This window comes from Mauremys mutica, chromosome 19 (genome assembly GCF_020497125.1).
Source record: "Mauremys mutica isolate MM-2020 ecotype Southern chromosome 19, ASM2049712v1, whole genome shotgun sequence".
NCBI classification, from domain to species: Eukaryota; Metazoa; Chordata; order Testudines; family Geoemydidae; genus Mauremys; species Mauremys mutica.
In genome coordinates, this window is record NC_059090.1 from 3,138,893 (window position 1) to 3,160,616 (window position 21,724).

The 21,724-nt window shown below is 58.4% G+C and overlaps 1 protein-coding gene across 5 annotated transcripts in view; it reads left to right on the plus strand.

Annotated features, from left to right (window-relative positions):
• Positions 1 to 21,724, plus strand: part of ELN (elastin) — a 97,745-nt gene that overhangs the window by 14,455 nt on the left and 61,566 nt on the right. For 3 of the 5 annotated variants that reach the window (XM_044993643.1, XM_044993647.1, XM_044993646.1), the window contains exons 3-12: positions 4,413 to 4,478; positions 5,091 to 5,123; positions 10,230 to 10,265; positions 11,763 to 11,861; positions 12,528 to 12,596; positions 12,712 to 12,780; positions 12,861 to 12,908; positions 18,566 to 18,637; positions 18,992 to 19,021; positions 19,288 to 19,359. In XM_044993643.1, coding sequence (XP_044849578.1) covers positions 4,413 to 4,478; positions 5,091 to 5,123; positions 10,230 to 10,265; positions 11,763 to 11,861; positions 12,528 to 12,596; positions 12,712 to 12,780; positions 12,861 to 12,908; positions 18,566 to 18,637; positions 18,992 to 19,021; positions 19,288 to 19,359 — 594 coding nt within the window. The remainder of the gene's footprint in view (positions 1 to 4,412; positions 4,479 to 5,090; positions 5,124 to 10,229; positions 10,266 to 11,762; positions 11,862 to 12,527; positions 12,597 to 12,711; positions 12,781 to 12,860; positions 12,909 to 18,565; positions 18,638 to 18,991; positions 19,022 to 19,287; positions 19,360 to 21,724) is intronic. The other 2 variants (XM_044993645.1, XM_044993644.1) reach the window with 2 other exon arrangements.

Below are 21,724 nucleotides of genomic sequence, written 5' to 3' on the forward strand. Positions count from 1 at the left end.
TGCATGCAGACAGGCTTGGGGGAAGGGATAGCTCAGTGGTTTAAGCAGTGGCCTGCTTAAACTCAGGCTTGTGAGTTCAATCCTTGAGGGGGTCATTTAGGGATCTGGGGAAAAAATCTGTCTGGGGATTGGTCCTGCTTTGAGCAGGGGGTTGGACTAGATACCTCCTGAGGCCCCTTCCAACCCTGATATTCTATGGAGTCTGCAGGGCACAGGCACCTACTGGTTTCTCACAGGCATGAGGTAGGTGTGTTCCTCACTCCACACACAACAGCTGGAGGAGGAGCAGGAGCAGCCCACCTTGTGACTATTCAAAAGGGGGAACTATACAAAAATGAGGGGGTTAGTTAGACAAAAGGTACAGTGACTAAAGTGAAATCCCTGCAAGTTACATGGTCCCTTTTTAAAGACACCATAATAGAGGCCCAACTTCAGTGTATACCCCAAATTAAGAAAAACAGTAAAAGAACTAAAAAAGAGCCACCGTGGCTTAACAACCATGTAAAAGAAGCAGTGAGAGGTAAAAAGACTTCCTTTAAAAAGTGGAAGTCAAATCCTAGTGAGGCAAATAGAAAGGAGCACAAACACTGCCAACTTAAGTGCAAGAGTGTAATAAGAAAAGCCAAAGAGGAGTTTGAAGAACGGCTAGCCAAAAACTCTAAAGGTAATAACAAAATGTTTTTTAAGTACATCAGAAGCAGGAAGCCTGCTAAACAACCAGTGGGGCCCCTTGACGACCAAAATTCAAAAGGAGCGCTTAAAGACGATAAAGTCATTGCGGAGAAACTAAATGGATTCTTTGCTTCAGTCTTCACGGCTGAGGATGTTAGGGAGATTCCCAAACCTGAGCTGGCTTTTGTAGGTGACAAATCTGAGGAACTGTCACAGATTGAAGTGTCACTAGAGGAGGTTTTGGAATTAATTGATAAACTCAACATTAACAAGTCACCGGGACCAGATGGCATTCACCCAAGAGTTCTGAAAGAACTCAAATGTGAAGTTGCAGAACTATTAACTAAGGTTTGTAACCTGTCCTTTAAATCGGTTTTGGTACCCAATGACTGGAAGTTAGCTAATGTAACGCCAATATTTAAAAAGGGCTCTAGGGGTGATCCCGGCAATTACAGACCGGTAAGTCTAATGTTGGTACCGGGCAAATTAGTTGAAACAAAAGTTAAGAATAAAATTGTCAGACACATAGAAAAACATAAACTGTTGAGCAATAGTCAACATGGTTTCTGTAAAGGGAAATCGTGTCTTACTAATCTATTAGAGTTCTTTGAAGGGGTCAACAAACATGTGGACAAGGGGGATCCGGTGGACATAGTGTACTTAGATTTCCAGAAAGCCTTTGACAAGGTCCCTCGCCAAAGGCTCTTACGTAAATTAAGCTGTCATGGGATAAAAGGGAAGGTCCTTTCATGGATTGAGAACTGGTTAAAGGACAGGGAACAAAGGGTAGGAATTAATGGTAAATTCTCAGAATGGAGAGGGGTAACTAGTGGTGTTCCCCAAGGGTCAGTCCTAGGACCAATCCTATTCAATTTATTCATAAATGATCTGGAGAAAGGGGTAAACAGTGAGGTGGCAAAGTTTGCAGATGATACTAAACTACTCAAGATAGTTAAGACCAAAGCAGATTGTGAAGAACTTCAAAAAGATCTCGCAAAACTAAGTGATTGGGCAACAAAATGGCAAATTAAATTTAATGTGGATAAATGTAAAGTAATGCACATTGGAAAAAATAACCTCAACTATACATAAAACATGATGGGGGCTAATTTAGCTACAACGAGTCAGGAAAAAGATCTTGGAGTCATCATGGATAGTTCTCTGTGCAGAGGCAGTCAAAAAAGCAAACAGGATGTTAGGAATCATTAAAAAGGGGATAGAAAATAAGACTGAGAATATATTATTGCCCTTATATAAATCCATGGTACGCCCACATCTCGAATACTGTGTACAGATGTGGTCTCCTCACCTCAAAAAAGATATTCTAGCACTAGAAAAGGTTCAGAAAGGGCAACTAAAATGATTAGGGGTTTAGAGAGGGTCCCATATGAGGAAAGATTAAAGAGGCTAGGACTCTTCAGCTTGGAAAAGAGAAGACTAAGGGGGGATATGATAGAGGTATATAAAATCATGAGTGATGTTGAGAAAGTGGATAAGGAAAAGTTATTTACTTATTCCCATAATACAAGAACTAGGGGTCACCAAATGAAATTAATAGGCAGCAGGTTTAAAACAAATAAAAGGAAGTTCTTCTTCACACAGCGCACAGTCAACTTGTGGAACTCCTTACCTGAGGAGGTTGTGAAGGCTAGGACTATAACAATGTTTAAAAGGGGACTGGATAAATTCATGGTGGCTAAGTCCATAAATGGCTATTAGCTAGGATGGGTAAGAATGGTGTCCCTAGCCTCTGTTCGTCAGAGGATGGAGATGGATGGCAGGAGAGAGATCACTTGATCATTGCCTGTTAGGTTCACTCCCTCTGGGGCACCTGGCATTGGCCACTGTCGGTAGACAGATACTGGGCTAGATGGACCTTTGGTCTGACCCGGTACGGCCGTTCTTATGTTCTTATGTACTCCAGGGGTGAGAGCACAGGGTTATTCTGCTGTGGGGCCCTCTCAGTGAACCAGGGGGCCCCAAAGCACTGGACTATAGGGCCATTCTCTTGCTGTCCCTTTCTGCCCCAGTGATTGAGCCTCTGGGGATTAATGCTGGCCAGTCGCTGGCCAGAGAGAGCGAGACTCTCTGTGGTTAGGGCACATGCTTCAGAGGTGGAAGCTGCTGGGTCCACCCCCTCCTCTAAGCTCAGATTAGTTAGCCCGATAGAATAGGGTGACCAGACAACAAGTGTAAAAAATCAGGACGGGGTGGGAGGTAATAGGTCCCTGTTACAGAGTGTGGGGGAGACCAGGCCCTGCACCCCCGGCTTCCTGCGATTCACCGTGACTCTCAGCCAGCCAGTAAAGAAGAAGGTTTATTTAGACGACAGGAACACAGTCCAAACCAGGTCTTGCCGGTACAGACAACAGGACCCCCTTTAGTTAGGTCCATTTGGGGGCTCCAGGAAGGCCTCAGCCCCGTTGGGAAGCCCAAGCCCTGTCGGGGCCCCTCTCCATTTCCCAGCCAGCTCCAAACTGAAACTCCCTCCAGCCTCTCACTCAGCCTCCCCCCGGCTCCTCCCCCAGCCTTTGTTCAGTGTCCCGGGCAGAGGTGTCACCTGGCTCCAATCCCCATCCTGGGTTTTCATGTTACATGCTCAGGTATCCTCCCTTCCCCAATGCAGACAGTTCCAGCAAAACTCCCCTGCAACCTTCCCAGGCCAACACTCCCCACTCAGCATTTAAAGAACATTCCCACTTCGTCACATCGCCTATATAAGAAAAAGCCCCCAAAATCAGGACATCTGGTCACCCTACCATAGAACAGCTTCAGCAGGAGAGCCAGAGGGAGCCTCCCCCCATCAGAATATCCCATGGCTCCATCATTAGAGCACCTTGGTGAGCAATGGGAGGTTCCTGTTCAGATCCTGCAGGGGATGGGAATTGAACCTGGGTTACCTACATCCCCAGGTGAGCACACTAGGCCCTGGCTACGGGTTATAAGATAAGCACTGCTACTCCTCCAGCTGGATTTTGAATGGGACCTAATCTGGCAGGTGGCCTCTGAGCCCATCCCCTGGATGGGGCTTAGCCCATGACTCGGGTGGAGGAATGTCTGTGTTCCCCCCCCTTTGCATTGAGGTTTAGGCAGCAGGTGGGCATCAGGTGCCTGGAGAAGGCAGCAGTTACCCAGATGCAGAAACTTAGGAACTGAGGGAACTTTAACCCTTAAAACTTAGGTGCTGAGAGTTTAGGCACCTCCAGGCATGAGCAGGAGCTTTGTGGATTGCAGAGGGGCCTAGAGCTGGGACTTGGGCGCCTAAATCCTGGACTAGGCACTGCCGTCCCTATGTAGATCAGGGCTCAGCCCCTGTGCTGGGCCGTGATGGGACTCTGTGCTCTGCAGCACCATCTACTGAGAGTGCAGGATTGCTGCAGCTGTCCCTGCTGCAGAGCGCGCTGGAAAGGAGCCGTCTCACTGCGTAGCTAGAGCCACAGCCTGCAGCCCTGACCAGGTGGGGTTGGGGCCGACAGAGGCAGTGACCTTCAGCAAGGTGCTTGCAGCAACCTTTCACAGGAAAGAGGGGTCTCTCTCGGGCAGTCCTACCCCAAGCTGGCAGGGGACCAGCTGCCCACGTCTTCCTGGCTCTTGTTCCTGTGGCTCTGGGCTGGAGCGTGGTGGGTTGGAAGCCCAGGGTGGCAGCTATCAGGGCTACACCCGCGGGTACTGATTACTCCAAAGCCGTGATGCAGGCAGGGCTGGAGGGCAGGGCGCTGAGCATGTGCTGCTGTTTGCAGGAGCTGCTGGGGTTGGAGGCCTGGGAGCAGGAGGCCTAGGGGCTGGAGCTGGACTCGGGGGTGCAGGTGAGTGCTGCCCTGAGATACACAACCCCAGTCCCCACCTACCTGGCCCGAGGCAGCAGTGGCTGGCAAGCAAGCTTGCTGCTGGCTGAGTCCCTGGGAGCAAGCACTTCTCCTGGGTATGGGGGCACCAGACAGCGGCTCCCCCCCGCCCCGTGTGCAGAAGCACCCGTAGTGAGTCCTTCACCTTGGTGTGGAGGCATCTGCTTCCTGAGCTACAGCGTCCCCCCATAACCAAAGAGGGTGGCCCATGCCCTCCTCTGCAGTGCTGTTGGATTCTCCAGGGGGAGGGCCCTTCGGTCTCGCAGACTAATGTCTGGAAGCTTCTGCTCCAGCCACTTAGGGATCAAGTCAGGGAAGTTCTCAGACCCATGCTGTCCAGGAGACCAGCCTCGTGGGGCCTTCGAACCCATGTGTCTGACTCTCAGGTGGGGCAGTACAGGGGCGGTTCTCTGCCCAGAGGTGCATGGCCAGTGTGCCAGGTTCATCCTTGTGGCGCCAGGCCAGCCACCTGTGTGACACAATTTCCCGAGGCCAGGGGCTGGGTGGCACCTTACGCATCTCCCTCCAAACCACCAGACTCACCACATCCATTGGGCTCTTGCTTTTCTCTAGGGTTCGGTGTTGGCGCGAAACCTCCCAAGCCAGGTAAGGGACGTCTCCCTGTCTGCGGGTTCTCGGCTGGACAGTGCAGGGCTCCATTTGCTAGGGGCAGGGCTCGGCAGAAGCCAGGCATGGACATGTAGGGGTTTCCCATCAGCTGCTGCCCTTGCTTCTCTTGCATGGGGCTGAGTGGGGGGTCACCACTCAGGACGCTGCCTTGACAAACACGACTCCTCTGCAGCTGCCTTTCGCCTCCCAGCCTCAGCCCTGCTCGCTGTGCCCTGATGGCTCCCGTGCCAGCACATCACACGGCCCCAGCTCAGACCCCCTCCCACACTCGGTAGTTCCCTGCTTTGCCAGCTGTCCCCGCCTCCTCCCCCAATGCCTTGGGACCACTGCTTTCCATGCCTGGTGTCCAACGCAGGGCTTCACGCCGGCGGGCACCTTGGGAGCAGAGAACTCACCGGGTTCTCGTGTGGGAAAGGAAAGGCTGGGTGGCCTTGGCCTTCTTCATACCCTGGGCTGGCAGCCCATGACCCCTTGCAGCACTGGCACGAGGTGTGGTGCTGGGGCCCTGGCTGGCACTATCCCCGCTCCGCAGGGAGCAGAGTGGCAGCCAATGCCTTGATGAGAGGAAGGCCCAGGCCACGGCAGAGCTGGTTCAGGGCCTGGCAGCCCCTGGGCACTGGTTCCAGGTAGCCTCGTCCGCTGCCAGCGAGGCCTGGTGAAGGCATGTCAGGCCTCAGCTAGCCTGAAGTTAAATGCCAACTCCAGGAGACTGAGCCAGATCCCAGCACTCCCTGGTGCCCAGAACCGCTGGGGGAACTGCAGCATGCAGAGCCCTAGTGCCGGGAGAGGATCCTGGCTCCCCCAGCCTGTCTGTCCATGTCTGTCTGTAAGTCAGCCATCCTGGCGCTAGGGACAGAGCTCAGGAGCTCCAAGTCAGTTGTGCCCATCTCAGGGCAGATGAAAAGCTGCAGTAATGTCAGCCCCATGCCAAATCCAGTGGCTGCCAGGAGGTTGTGCCCTGGAAAGCTGGCAGAGCCTCTCTCTGCCTTGCAGGATTCAGTGCCAGGCCAAACGACCAGCCAGGTGCCTTTGCTCAGGCAAACCCCACCCTGGAGCAGGAGGCATCTGTGGGGCAGAGGGTCCCATTTACAGTGAGAGACATGCAGCCTGCAGGAGGCTCAGCATAGGGCCACCAGGAGCCTGCTCAGGTCCCACAGATGGCAGTGCCCAGCCTGCCTAGCCCAGCCTTTCCCCTGCAATGCCTGCAGTGGGGTCAGCTGGGCAGGGTGCTTCCCAGAAACCTCTCTGGCATGGCTAGACATGGCTTCAGCCCTGTGGGGTGAGAGGCTGTCCCAAGGCTGCGATGGTGCCTGGAGACACCCTCTAGCTGTGGATGGAGATGCTGAGGAATCATCTGGTTGTTGTAGGATGGACCCACACTTACTTCAAGAGGCATGACGCTGGCAGTGCACGTGTCATCACCCTGCTGTCCGGTGAGACAGCTGGGCCAGTGCACGTCTCATCATGGGGCCCTCTGCAATGCCAGGCTGGGCCAGTGAGTTTGGTCATCACTGCGCTGGCCCCTGGGCTGGGCCAGCGCATGTGTCATCACTGTGTTGTCCTATGGGATGGCTGGGCCAGGGTGTGTGTCATCACCAGATGAGGGGCATGCAGCTGGGTCCTAGCTCCTCTGGTTGCTAGGGAGGGGGCAGGAAGGAAGGGGGCTGGGCCCCTGGCATGTTGGGAGGCAGGTGAGAGATGCTGCGTCAGGCCCGGGGACTGGGGCTGGAGATCACCCAACTGCCAGGTGCCCGTCTGAGTGGGGCCAGGAGGCTCCAACCCCTTTGGGGTACTCCCAGGTCAGACTGCCCGTCCAACCTTGGCCCTGCCCAGAGCCTAGGTGAGCAGCAATGCGATTGGCCCCTGGGCCTGTGCGTCTGCGTCTCCGCGGGTGTCCCTGGCAAGGCAGGTCTCCGATTTCAGTGTGTGGAAAGAAAAACAAGGCCTGTGTTTGTGGGTAATGAAACCCAAACGGTACGGAGATGTGCGGGCCCAGCCTGAGTGCTGGCAGCCGCCTTCAGCCAAGGGCAGTGGAATTTGTGCCTGGAGGGAGCGAGCGGATGATTAGGCACAGATGTTGGAAGGCATCAAAGTCCTGAGCCAGAGCGACTTGCTCCACACTCGTAAACATTTCAGATCCAGTCCCATCGCTGCCTCCTGCGGCATGGGGGGGGACGGAGCCCAGAGGGTGGCAAGGATGGGACACAGAGTGATGGAGGAGAGACAGATGGGCACAGCAGGGCGGGGCAGGGAGCCACTCCACCTCCCCCAGCGTGCAGCTGTTCTCGTTATTCCTGCCCTGCTCCTAGGGCACTTCCCATCTCATTGCACCAGATCCTCACCCCAGGGCACACGAGGGGAGGGAAGTGACTCTCCAAAGCTCCTCCCACACCGCAAGCACCACCCAGTTGAGGAGCCAAAAGCAAGGATCCAGCCCCTCTCCATTCCTGTGTGCTGCGGCCGCAAGGAACTAGTTACCACTGCTGCTCCTCCTGAGGCTCCAGGCCAGCAGCGGCTGGAAAGGAAGAGAGGCAGGTGGCCCACACAATGCTCTTGCTCAGGCTCTCTGCAGACTCACGCAGTGTCTGAGCACAGAGACGGTTCAGCGGTGACTAGATCACAGACAGGGAGTCTCCACGGGGAAAACATACTTAGCAATGTTTCAGTGTAGCAGAGAAAGGTCCAACATACTCCCCGGGCTGGAAGTTGGAGTTAGACAAATTCAGAATGGAAATCAGGCGTAAATGTTTAACCGTGAGAATAACTAGCCACTGGAACAATTTTACCAAGGGGCATGGGGTAGGGTGACCATACATCCCGTTTTGGCCGGGGCAGTCCCTTTTTTAAGCCCTGTCCTGGCCATCCTGACTTTTTTTGTGGAAGTGGGCATTTGTCCCGCTCGCTCTTGCCGACTTGCTCAGGGGTGCAGTGCAAAAGAACATGTGGGGGGCGAGTGGAGATGCCAGCCCCGTGCAGAGAGAGGGAGGGCTTGGTGGGGGGAGGCAGCATTCCAGCATGCAGGGGGGTGGGGCAGCAGGGTTTCAGCGACCAGCAACAGCCTCGCAGGGGAAAGGGTGGGGCTCAGACAAGCAGCTGGGGTTGTCCTGTTTTCCCTTTGGAAAATATGTTCACCCTAGCATGGGGGATTCTCCAGCACTGGGGAAGTGTAGCTCAGGAGTGGGTGTTTTTCCAAAAGCTCTGCCCTAGGAATGATTTAGGGACAGGTCTCCAGCCTGCGTTATGCAGGAGGTCAGTGTGACGAAGTGGGAATGTTCTTGATGTGTTATTTGAATGCTGAGTGGGGAGTATTAACCTGGGAAGGTTGCAGGGGAGTTTTGCTGGGACTGGCTGCATTGGGGAAGGGAGGATACCTGAGCATGTAACATGAGAACCCAGGATGGGGGTTGGAGGCCAGGTAACACCTCTGCCCGGGAAACTGGACAAAGGACCCAAAGGCTGGGGAAGGAGCTGTGGGAAGGCCAGAAAGGAGACGGCTGAAGGGAGTTTCAGTTTGGAGCTGGCTGGGAAATAAAGAGGGGCGCCCCGACCAACAGGGCTGTGGCCTCCCTGGGGCTCCCAGATGGACCTAACTAAAGGGGGTCCTGTTGTCTGTACTGGCAAGACCTGGTTTGAACTGTTCCAGTCGTCTAAATAAACCTTCTGTGTTACTGGCTGGCTGAGAGTCACGGTGAATCGCAGGAAGCCGGGGGTGCAGGGCCTTGTCTCCCCCACACTCCGTGACAGTCAGACTAGCTGGTCCCTTCTGGCCTGCGGATCCATGATCCTGTGAGTCCCTGCACTGGTTACACTCGGGGTGCATGGTTCTAGTTACCCCGGCAGCCATGCGGGAGAGAGACTCCCTTGTTATCTAAACGAAAGCTGGAATTCTGGGAGCCCAGGGGGCAGCCTCCAAGACAGACTGGAGCTGGCCCCAGTCACTCCTGCTCCCCAGCCTAGGAGGCAGAGAAATCCCAGGGCACAAGGGAGCCTCTAGGCTCCAGCAGCAGGGGCGGCGCTACGTTTTTGGCCGCCCCAAGCAGTCATGCGCGGGAGGCGCCCTGGAGCCGTGGGAGCAGCGGACCTCCCGCGGGCATGACTGCGGAGGGTCTGCTGGTCGCGCGGCTCGGCTGGACCTCCCGCAGCTGCGGACGGTTCGCAGGTCCGGCGGCTCGGCTTGAGCTGCCGCAGTCATGCCTGCGGGAGGTCCAGCCGAGCCGCGGGACCAGCGAACCGTCCGCAGTCATGCCTGCGGGAGGTCCACTGGAGCCGCGGGACGAGCGCCCCCTCCGCAGCCATGCCTGCGGCAGGTCCGGTCATCCCGGGGCTCCGGTGGACCTCCCGCAGGCATGACTGCGGCAGGTCCACCGGCCCAGCCTGCCGCGCCCCCGGGAAAGGGCCGCCCCACGCGCGTGCTTGCCGCGCTGGGGTCTGGAGCCGGCCCTGTCCAGCAGTCACCATGGCTCTAGTTCCAAGGGCCAGTGTTCGAGCTGCCTCTCCAAGAGGCAGAACAGGCTGCTGGCCACTGGACCCTCGTGCCAACTGGCTCCAGCTGAGTGTGGCTGAATGGGCTAGAACCATTCACACCCACACAGACAACACCACCTGGGAATTGTGTTAGTGGAGGGTTTCTCTGGCCTTCCCCTGGCATGGTGCTGGGTGAGATTGTAGTGCTCCAGCCTCCCCCAGGTGACACATCCGGCACTTTAAATCCTTTACCCAGTGTGGCAGCATAGAAACCAGCCAGTGTGTGTGCTGCAGAAGGGGTGCAGAGCTCAGGCTGAGCACCAGTGCCCTCCCCTGCCTTGTGCAGGCAGCCAGCCCCTCTGGGAACTGGGCTGTGGGAGGAGAGTAAAGCCCGCGTCCTTCCCAGGCCTTCCTTCACTGCCTTCGGGGAAAGAGCAAGTCCCAGAGGTGGCAGCTGGAAACAGTGGACCTGAACACTACTATTGTGTCTACTCAGAGCCTGGCTGAAATAACTGGGCCGAGCTTAACTGCCCCCATCTCCTGTGCCTGCCGCCAGCCTTCCCTCCTTACCCAGCAGCCGTCCTCCTGTGCCCCTTCTCACCAATCTTCTCTTTCCAGGCCTCGGGGGACTCGGCACACTTGGCCTGCAGCCAGGTGAGTGCGTTGACTCTTAGGGGCTCTCTGGGGAGGCTGAGCCCTGCCCCGGAGGGGCTGGCATGGGACCCCTCACCCAAGGCACTCCCTTGCATACAGCGCACACTGCAGTTCCTTGTGCGCCTCTCCTGATTCCCGTTTGCCCAAGCCTCAGAGACAGGCGCTGAGATGTGCCAAGGCTGCCAAGGGGGTTGGACAACCTCGCAGTGCGTGGGGGTTGGGGAGCCAGGCTTCCTCACAGCTGTGGGGCCCAGTGAGCTGGGGCTGTTCCCAGCCTTGAGCAATGGGGATTCAACCTCAGCCCCCCCAATCAGGATCAGAGCCCCATTGTGCCAGGCACTCCAGCTCTGGCTCCCACTCCATGGGCACGAGCACATGGGGCAGGGAGCAGGGATGGAGCCCGCCTTTCGCGGAGCCACAGGACAGCTGGATGCTCCACACCATCTCGGGATCTTTTAACTGTCTGCAGCCCAGCTTGGCTGTGGTTGGCCAGCCGGGTCCCTACCAGGGGCTGCATGGAGCAGAGGGTGAGGGTGCCAAGGGATAAGGCAGAGAGCTTGGAGGAGAGTGCAGAGATACTTGTGGGGCAGCGGGTCAAGGCTGGCATGGGGAGAAACGTGGTCAGAGACACGGGCCGACAGGTACAGAGGGGCAGAGCTGGGCAGGGGATGCGGTGGGAGTTAGAGTCTGGGCAGACATCGAAAAGGGGAGAAAATGATCGTATAATAGCAGGAACAGTCTGCTCACTCCAGCAGCCCCCCTGCTATCCCAGCCCTGGGCTCCCCCCATAGATCTACTGATACACCTTAATCCTGACCACAGCCCCCAGCTGTCCCAGTCTGGGGCTCCCCCCACAGCTCTGCCAGTGCCCACCCTCTTCCTGCCCTGCAGTCCCAGCCCTGGGCTCCCCTACACAGTTCAGCTGGTGCTGAGACCTTGTTTTCACTCCAGTCTGCCGGGAGCAGGGACTCGCTAGGAAACTCGCAGCCACACCAGCATGAGTCCTCCAAGGAGGCGGTCCCGCTCCCTCCACATGGGCTCAACCCGACGCCCGCTGACAGGTGCCTTGGAGACCTGCTGGAGATGGAGTCGAGCCCCTGTGGGCCCTGGTAACCATTTGCTTGATGGCTCTCAGAATACTGCTGCTGTATGACTCCGAGCACACGGCCCTGATTTACAGGGGCGCCCCTCTCTGACCCAGGCAGCAGGGCAGAGACGTGGCCAAGTCCCCAGGGTGGGGATGAGGGGAGGCTGCTTGTGTCTCCGCTCTGCCGAGCTGGCAGGGTCCAGTTCGGTCCCTGGAGCAGCCCTGAGGCCGGGTTGCCCTCCCCCTGCCATGAGTCTTGTGGCAGTGGGGGATCCCGCCTCCCACTCTCCCCCCAGCCCCTGAGACAGTGCAGACCCAGGGCACTGGCCTGGAACAGCACAGCTGGCAGTGGGGGGCCCAGGGCAGGGGTGAATCCCCGGGTCACAGCTAACTCTCCTTCTCCCTGGCAGGTGGTGTCGTCCAGCCAGGTTTCTACCCGGGCGGCCTCTACCCGGGCGGCCTCTACCCAGGGGCTGGGCTGGGAGCCTATAAAGCTGCTGCCAAAGCTGGTGAGTGCACATGACTTTCTAGTGCAGGGGGTTATCCAGGGTGCCTGCATGCCCCTGCCCCTCCCTGGTGCCCGCTGCCCCCCTCACCTTGCTCTCTTGCCATGAGCCCTGGGGTTCCTGCCTTCTCTGGGGTAGGGCCTGGTCTCCAGCCAGGTGTGATGCGGCACATGAGAGGCGCTGGTCTCTTGGGCTAGAGCTGGCCCTGGGGGTGGGGTAGGGAGCTGGGGGCCAAGGGGCAGGAGTGGGCCCAGTGGAGACTGTGCCTGTGGGCCACGTGCTGAGCCGAGTGCACTGGCTGGAGTTAGGAGTCGGTGCATAGGGAGCGCAGAGCTGGGTGTGCAGCGCCTGGCACCAGACAGGCTGGGATCCTGCTGCCCAGGCTCAGGGAGGCCTCTCCCTATCTGATGCAACAGAGGCTGTCACTCCTGCGGCCTGTGGGACAGTGAGGGGAAGCTCACATTGGATGTCACCCATTGGCGGGAGGGCAGCGTGGGGAAGTCCGCAGCAGAGTGCCCACTGAGGCTGACCTTCCCCCGCACCGCTGGAGCATATGGTCCATCGAAGCTGGGCACGGGGCCCATGGCTGGGCCTGAAATACCCAGGGATCCAGTCTCCTGCTGGGAGCTCGCTGTGCACTGTGGCTCAGAACTTCCTTTTCGTAACCAGGTGCTGGTGTGGGCGGAGTGGGCGGAGTCGGCGGTGTGGGTGGACCCGGCGGTGTCGGGGTCTCCACAGGTAAGGTGTCACCCCTGGGCACGTCTCTGAGTGCCCCGTGCCATGGCCTGAGAGGAGCAGCGGCCTGCCATGCTGTCCGCTGGTCCAGTGCTCATGGCCTCTGGCTCTCCTGCAGGTGCTGTAGTGCCCCAGACTGGGGTGCAGCCAGGAGTAGGTGCTGGAGGGAAACCTGCCAAGATACCAGGTAGGTGACGGAGAAGGCTGGGAAGGGAGGGACCATGCAGCTGGACAGACAGTCACTGCTCCTCCTTTCTTGGCTAGCAGGTGTTGGCATTCCAGGTGTGTTCCCGGGCGGCGTGCTCCCAGGAACAGGTGAGCAGTAGCCGGGCCCTGGTACTGGGCTCTGCTGATGGAGTTTGTGGCCGAGGGACCCACCAGTGGCAGTGTCCCCTGTCCGTCAGGACATGGCCCAGCCAGCCTGACGGCCACCAGCTCGCTCTGGGAAGGACCTCGCCCAGTCCAGACTGAATCTAGCCCAGAAACTGTGCACTTTGGACACGGGTGCATGGGACTGAGAAGGGCTGTTTGGGTTTGGGGCATGGGGTGGAGAGGGGCTGTTTGGGTTGGGGGGGTGGGGGGAAGAGGGGCGGTTTGGGTTTGGGGAATCGGGGGAACGGGGCTGTTTGGGTTTGGGGCGTGGGGTGGAGACAGGGGCTGTTTGGGTTTGGAGCGTGGGGGGGACAGGGGCTGTTTGGGTTTGGAGCGTGGGGGGGACAGGGGCTGTTTGGGTTTGGAGCGTGGGGGGGGACAGGGGCTGTTTGGGTTTGGGGCTGGGGGGGGAACAGGGGCGGTTTGGGTTTGGGGCGTGGGGGGGACAGGGGCTGTTTGGGTTTGGAGCGTGGGGGGGGACAGGGGCTGTTTGGGGAATGGGGGGAGACAGGGGCTGTTTGGGTTTGGAGCGTGGGGGGGACAGGGGCTGTTTGGGTTTGGAGCGTGGGGGGGACAGGGGCTGTTTGGGTTTGGAGCGTGGGGGGGCAGGGGCTGTTTGGGTTTGGGGCATGGGGGGGAACAGGGGCTGTTTGGGTTTGGGGAATCGGGGGAACAGGGGCTGTTTGGGTTTGGGGCTTGGGTGGGCAACAGGGGCTGTTTGGGTTTGGGGAGTGGGGGGGAACAGGGGCTGTGTGGGGTTGGGGCGTGGGGGGGGACCGGGGCTGTTTGGGTTTGGGGCATGGGGGGGACAGGGGCTGTGTGGGTTTGGGGCGTGGGGGGGGGACAGGGGCTGTTTGGGTTTGGGGCGTGGGGGGGGACAGGGGCTGTTTGGGTTTGGGGCGTGGGGGGGACAGGGGCTGTTTGGGTTTGGGGCGTGGGGGGGGACAGGGGCTGTTTGGGTTTGGGGCGTGGGGGGGGACAGGGGCTGTTTGGGTTTGGGGCGTGGGGGGGGACAGGGGCTGTTTGGGTTTAGCTCCTCCCAAATGCAAAGAGGCCACAGGTGGGTTTGAAATCGCTTGCTGGAATTGGTGCCGCTGTTCTGTGTGGAGAGGGCCCAGGCTCCCCCAGGCGGCTGCTATGGAGACCAAGCCGTGGGGGGGGTAGAGGCAAAGCGCTGGCGTGGGGCAAGCACTGGCAGCAAAGCTCAGAAAATGTCAGGGCGGGGGGGTCGTATGGAAAACACAGCAGTGCCCTTGTCTAGTCCAGTGGCTTATATCCCCAGGGATACCCGGTGCAGTTCCCCCCATCCCCGAGCTGGGGGGTGGGGTGGGAAAGATCAGGGCCCTGGAAGCCTCCACCTCTGCCTGGGGCTGTGAACCCCAGAGCGCTCAGTGGCCGCCGTGAAGGGGGTGCAGGAGAGACACGGGGTGAGAGACGCCAGCTGGCGTTGCCACAGGCCTGGCAAAGAGCGGGGTGGAATTCCTGGGGACAGGGCTCCAGGCCCTGGGAATCACAGCTCTAATGGGGAGGGAGTGTGTGTGAGAAAATGCAGCACCCCCATGCCCTGCACAAGCCTGCAGGTGTGGGAGCAGGTGCTGGGCTCCTATTCCACATTCACAGGGGAGGAGCCCCTGGGCCTGCCCACCTGCCGGGAGACCTGTGTGCCAATGCTGCCCATGAGAGCGACATCGGCTGCAAGCTGCCCCCACGACCACCTCAGGGCATGGCTGCTTGGGCTGTTCAGTGCCTAGCACCAGGAGTCCGACTCCCTCCCCTCCCCAGGGCCACGGGAGACCCTGAACAGTCTCTGGTTACTGCCACCGGGGGTTAGATTCGCACTTCCCATCCCCGATTCCCTGGAGCCAGCCACTGGCCCCCCTCAGCCCCGCAGGGGCCAGATCAGAGCTGGTGCCCCCTAAAAGGCCCAGAGTCCCATTCTCCACCCCCTAAGCCAGCCAGTCTCCCTCACCTGGACTGGATCAGAACAAGAGCCTTTGAACCCAGGCCCCATCTCCCAAGCCCCTCCCTGTCCACTGGTTGTAGATGTGGCCCAGGCACCTAGATACGCTCTCTGCTTTAGAATGGCCCAGCTTGGTGTGGCTTGTAAGAAGGCAAGTCCCTGTGGATAGGGGCATATCATGCATCCCAGACACTGAGCGCAGCCCTGGCGTGCAGAGGGGACACATCTCTCTTCCTGCCCCTGTGCTCCTGGGATGGTAGGAATTGGTCCATCCATCCCAGGAGCACTGGGGCAGGGAGAGAGATGAGGAAATGAGAGGGCAGGGGAGGGGAAGGGTGTGACACTTTCCTTAGTGCACTCAGAACTACAAGCCTCTGTGTTACCCCTCTGCCTTAGAGGAGGAGAGTCCTGCTGGAGCTTAGACTGTGTCAGCTCCCTTCCACGCCAGTCCGCCCACCTCCCCAGCAAACTCCTCTAGACTGCCAGCCTTAAACGAGCCTTCCAGGTGACATTGAGGGAACCCCAGGGCCCAAGATCCCCAGAGACATCTCTGCAGAGTCCAGCCCCATCACTGGCCATGCACAGAAATTACCAAGGCAGCTGCCTCCAAAGAGGCTGAGCTGAGATTCTCCACCTGCCTTCAGCACCCAGCACTGAGATGGGTTATACCTATCTAAATAAACGGAGATACACCTATCTCCTAGAGCTAGAAGGGACCCTGCCAGGTCACCGAGTCCAGCCCCCTGCCTTCACTAGCAGTACTGATTTTGCCCTAGATCCCCAAGTGGCCCCCTCAAGGATTGAGCTCACAGCCCAGGGCTGAGTAGGCCCATGCTCAAACCACTGAGCTATCCCTACTAATAAGGAACAGGTGTTTAAATGATACTGAGCAAGAGAAAAAGGGACAGGTCTGGTTACAAACAAAACAAGAATAATTTGCTTTCTAGTGAGCAAATCTTCACTCCGGCAAGCTACAGTCTTTGCCTGAGCAGCTTTCTCACTTACTTCCAGCTACCAGCATCTCCAGCCCCTCAGGCAGGAGGACCCACCATGCACAGAACTTTGTCCCCTAAGTGATGAGTAACCAAGTCCCCTTTCTTCCCTTTTATAATCCAGCAAACCTCAGCAATGTGTTCTTGGGAAGTGTTTCCTCAGATCAGGGATGGGCAAATTTTTGGGCTGAGGGCCACATCTGGGTGGGGAAATTGTATGCAGGGCTGGGGCAGGGAGGCAGTGCAGGAAGGGGCTCAGGGCAAGGGATTGAGGCAGAGGAGGGGTGCAGGGTGTATGAGGGGGCTCAGGGAAGGGGTGGGGGTGCAGGAGGGGTGCCGAGTGCAGCAGGGGGCTCAGGGCAGGGGGTTGGAGTGCAGGATGTACGAGGGGGCTCAGGGCAGGGAGTTGGGGTGCGAGGTAGGGTGCAGAAGGGGTTCGGGCTCCCAGGTGCCAGTGGCATGCACCAGGGCCAGGGCAGGCTCCCTGCCTGCCTGCCCTGTCCTGCTCCCGGAAATGCTGTGGCCCTTGGAGGAGGAGGGGTGGAGGGCTCCCCATGCTCTGGTAATAATAATTGGAGATATACCAATCTCCTAGAACTGGAAGGGACCTTGAAAGGTCATTGAGTCCAGCCCCCCTGCCTTCACTAGCAGGACCAATTTTCGCCCCAGATCCCTAAGTGGCCTCCTCAAGGATTGAACTCACAACCCTGGGTTTAGGGGGGGCCAATGCTCAAACCACTGAGCTATCCCTCTGCCCTTGCCTTGCCTCCAGGTACCTCCCCTGAAGCTCCCATTGGCTGCTGCTATGGTTCCCCATTCCCAGCCAATGGGAGCTTCGGGGGAGGTACCTGGAGGCAAAGGCCCGGGGGCTGCAGGGACATTGGGCCGGCCATTGCTGAAAGCGGCACGGGGCCCGCAGCACCACGGGGGGCAATCCCGCAGGGTGGATCTGGCCCGCGGGCCGTAGTTTGCTTACCCCTGCCCCAGATGTAGCTTCCTTCCCTTGTGCTTGTGCTCCAGGAAGCTGGTGCCCTGCTGTCCTCTCATCCCTCTCATTAATGATCTGGAGGTTGGCGTGGATTGCACCCTCAGCAAGTTTGCAGATGACACTTAACTGGGAAGAGTGTTAGATACACTGGAGGGTAGGGATAGGATACAGAGGGACTTAGACAAATTAGAGGATTGGGCCAAAGAAATATGATGAGGTTCAACAAGGACAAGTGCAGAATCCTGCACTTAGGAAGGAAGAATCCCATCCACTGCTACAGACTAGGGACCAAGTGGCTAGGCAGCAGTTCTGCAGAAAAGGACCTAGAGGTTACAGTGGACGAGAAGCTGGATATGAGTCGACAGTGTGCCCTTATTGCCAAGAAGACTAATGACATTTTGGGCTGTATAAGTAGTGGCATTGCCAGCAGATCGAGGGACGTGATCATTCCCCTCTATTCAACATTGGTGAGGCCTCATCTGGAGTACTGTGTCCAGTTTTGGGCCCCACACTACAGAAGGATGTGGAAAGAGTCCAGCGGAGGGCAACAAAAATGATTAGGGGGCTGGAGCACATGACTTATGTGAAGAGGCTGAGGGAACTGGGATTGTTTAGTCTGCAGAAGAGAAGAATGAGGGGGGATTTGATAGCTGCTTTCAACTACCTGAAAGGGGGTTCCAAAGAGGATGGATCTAGACTGTTCTCAGTTCTCAGATGACAGAACAAGGAGTAATGGTCTCAAGTTGCAGTGGGAGAGGTTTAGGTTGGATATAGGAAAAACTTTTTCACTAGGAGGATGGTGAAACATTGGAATGGGTTACCTAGGGAGGTGGTGGAATCTCCTTCCTTAGAGGTTTTAAGGTCAGGCTTGACAAAGCCCTGGCTGGGATGATTTAGTTGGGGATTGGTCCTGCATTGAGCAGGGGGTTGGACTAGATACCTCCTGAGGTCCCTTCCAACCCTGATATTCTATGATTCTGTGATTCTCTCTCAATGGGCTTGTCCTGTTACTCAGATGCAAGTGTATCTCCATTGTCTCTGGCATGGCCTTGCTCAGTGACACTGGAGACACAGGCAGACAGGCAAACCAGCATTCCTTTGGCTAGGACAGACGTTACCCACTCTGCTTGGATTGCTTGGTCTAAACAGAGTATAGAACCGTATTTCCAGCACAGCTCCATAATCTTATGCACTAAACATAAGGGCATCATGCAACATCAATGACCAGTGTCACCGGTCCATATGATATCTTGCAAGATCCTTTTTGGATAAATATTATGACAACAGTGTGTTCTGTGTAGTAAGTTTGCCAGCCCCCGAAACAACTGTAGCTACAGACAGTGACCCCTTTGGGCACTGAGGGTCACGTGGATCAGGAGGAGACAGAAGGATGGGAATGGGGAAGGGGAGCAAGACTGCAGGAGATAGGAAGTGACAGGATCTGACCCAGGGAACAGAGCAGCCACTCAGTGGGAGTTGGGACAGAGCAGGGATCGGGGCACAGACAGGTGCCTGGCTCGCAGTCCCACAGCCTGCGTTGGGACAGGGGTGGGTGCATCCTGCAGTCGGCCCCACAATGCGATGCAGGGGGGCTGGTGGGGCTGTCACTGGGGATGTCCCTGCCCTGCATTCAGTTGGCTCCCTCTGCACTGTGTTGTAGGGGTCCGTTACCCTGGCATAGGCGTCCTGCCTGGTGTGCCCACTGGGACTGGAGTCAAGGCAAAAGCCCCAGGTATGCTGCCCTTCCCAGGGAGTATCAGGTACCAGTGGGGTGGGGGCTGCCATGGCTCCTGTGTGGGCTGGGGTGGGCGGCCAGGGCTGGGCAAAGATTATAGGAGGCTGAATTCTTCATCATGCCAAGAGTGCACGGGGTGGGAGAGGTCACATTTTCCTGGAGTTGTCACAGGGTGTAGGGAGGACTTGGGTGAGGTGGAGGCCTACATTGATTGTCTCAGGCCCATATAGACCCGCTCAGGCCTGTATGGACCTGCATGGACCCACATGGGCCAGTTCAGGCCTGTATGGACTAGCTCAGTCCCATATTAGCTGGCTGTGAGACTCATGTACCGGTTTTTCTCTTTAACAGGTGCAGCAGGAGCCCTTGCAGGAATTCCCGGTGAGTTGCTTGGTTTCCCAGCCTGCTGCAGCTTTCATTTGCATGATCCATATACCCAAGTGATGTCTGTACAGCCTCAGGGCCTGCCCATGCTGCAGTCAGGGTCTCAGAGCCCCCAGCTCTGCCCTCATGTTGCTTCCTGCTCTGCTCTGTTCTTGCTCTGGGATTCTGGACACCCCACAGACACTGCCCTGGTGCCCTTCAGCTGGTGGCGGGCTCACGGAGCACTGGGCATTCGCCTGAGAGTATCTGCTGTTGTCTTTCAGGATTTGGAGGCTTCGGGGGCCAGCAGCCCGGCGTCCCTCTGGGATATCCCATCAAAGCCCCCAAGCTCCCAGGTAAGTAGCCGGGCTGGGCAGGAGTGGGCAAGCCTTCCCTAGCTTTGCCTTTGGGGAGAGCTGGAGTTGCTGCTGCTCAGCTGGGGGATTTCCGCTAGCTGAGCCCCGTCTTTCCCGCGGCACTTAGACCTGAACCTGAGCCCCAGCCCTTCCTGCCGTCCCCGGGGCAGCCACCCCGCCCTGACCCTGAGCGCCGGCATGTGGAAGCAGGAAAGACCTGTGCCCAGGGCAAGCCCAGGAAGGAATGGACAGCACTGAACTCTCTGCCAGAGCAGGGAGGGGGCAGGGGAAGGGGGAGGCACAGAGAGGCTGGCAATACATGTTACCAGCTCTTCCATTCCTTTGGGTCCTATAGCCTTCTCTATTATTTGTATTACTGCAGCGCTTAGCCCAGGGCCACACTGCGCTCGGCGCTGTACAATCATGTTCATATTTGGTGCAACTTTTACTCCAGGGCTGCTGCTGGCAGATCCGCGGGTGACAGTTCCAACATTAGCCCCCAGTCCATAGTAGCACCTAGAAAGTGGCCTGCCTGGAAGTCCGTGAGAGCTGCTGGGCTCAGGCATCACCTGGCCAGGGACCTAGCTTTAGCCTCCCATCGTGGGCGGCAGGTTATATATGTGTGCGGTGCCCGGGCTCCAGGAATATTCAGGGCCGGGTGCCCTGCTCCAGCAATATTTGGAGCTGGGTCTCTCCCCCGGCCCTGCCTGGATCAGGCCCCGGCCCTCGCGGGTCTCTCACCCCACCCCCGGCCCCGCCGCGTCCCTGCCTGGAGCAGGTCCCAGCCCCCGCCTGCCACCCCTCTTCCTGCATGTCCCCCCCCACCGCGCCGCGTCCCTGCCTGACAAAAAAGCAGCACGCGCCTCTCCCCTGCCTGCTCTGTGCTGCTGGAGGCTCCGGGCAGAACAGCTGTCTGCTGCCGCAGGGTCCTAGTGCCTGCCCGCCACTAATGGCAAGGCAGGCTGCCCTTACCCTGCCCTTCCGCGCTCGCCCTGAGCCTCCCCAACGCCCCAAACCCTCATCCCCAGCCAGAGCCCTCATCTCCCCGCACCCTAATCCTCATCCCCAGACAGAGCCCTCATCCCCCCGCACCCTAATCCTCATCCCCAGACGGAGCCCTCATCCCCCCCGCACCCTAATCCTCATCCCCAGCCAGAGCCCTCATCCCCCCCGCACCCTAATCCTCATCCCCAGACGGAGCCCTCATCCCCCCCGCACCCTAATCCTCATCCCCAGCCAGAGCCCTCATCCCCCCGCACCCTAATCCTCATCCTCAGCCAGAGCCCTCATCCCCCCCGCACCCTAATCCCCATCCCCAGCCGGAACCCTCATCCCCCCCGCACCCTAATCCTCATCCTCAGCCAGAGCCCTCATCCCCCCCGCACCCTAATCCTCATCCCCAGCCAGAGCCATAATACTCCCCGCAACCTAATCCTCATCCCCAGCCAGAGCCCTCATCCCCCCCGCACCCTAATCCTCATCCTCAGCCAGAGCCCTCATCCCCCCCGCACCCTAATCCTCATCCCCAGCCAGAGCCCTCATCCCCCCGCACCCTAATCCTCATCCACAGCCAGAGCCCTCATCCCCCCCGCACCCTAATCCTCATCCCCAGCCAGAGCCCTCATCCCCCCGCACCCTAATCCTCATCCCCAGCCGGAGCCCTCATCCTCCCTGCACCCTAATCCTCAGCCCCAGCCAGAGCCCTCATCTGCCCGCACCCTAATCCTCATCCCCAGACGGAGCCCTCATCCCCCCCGCACCCTAAACCTCAGCCCCAGCCGGAGCCCTCATCCCCTCCGCACCCTAATCCTCAGCCCCAGCCGGAGCCCTCATCCCCCCACACCCTAATCCTCAGCCCCAGCCCTGAGCCCCCCCACATCATGAGCCCCACAGCCCTCACCCCACACCCCAAACCTCTGCCCTAGCCCTGAGCCCCCTCCTGCATCATGAACCCCTCATCCCCCAGCCCCAGCCCCAACCCTCATCCCCCTGCACCCTGATCCTCTGCCCCAGCCCTGAGCCCCCCCCCACAGCATGAACCCCTCATCCTCAGCCCCACAGCCCTCACCCTGCACTCCTTCCTATCCCCAAACTCCCTCCCAGAGCATGCACCACCTCCCCCTTCCTACGCCCCCACCCCCAGCCCAGTGCCTGCACCCAAACTCCGTCCCAAAGCCTGCACCCCTCACCCCCTCCTGCACACCCATGCCCTGCCCCAGCCCGGAGCCTGCACCCAGCACCCAAACTCCCTCCCAGAGCCTGCACCCCTCACCCCTTCCTACATCCCCACCCCCAGCCCAGAGCCTGCACCCAAACTCCATCCCAAAGCCTGCACGCCTCCTGCACCCTAATCCCCAGCCCAGGA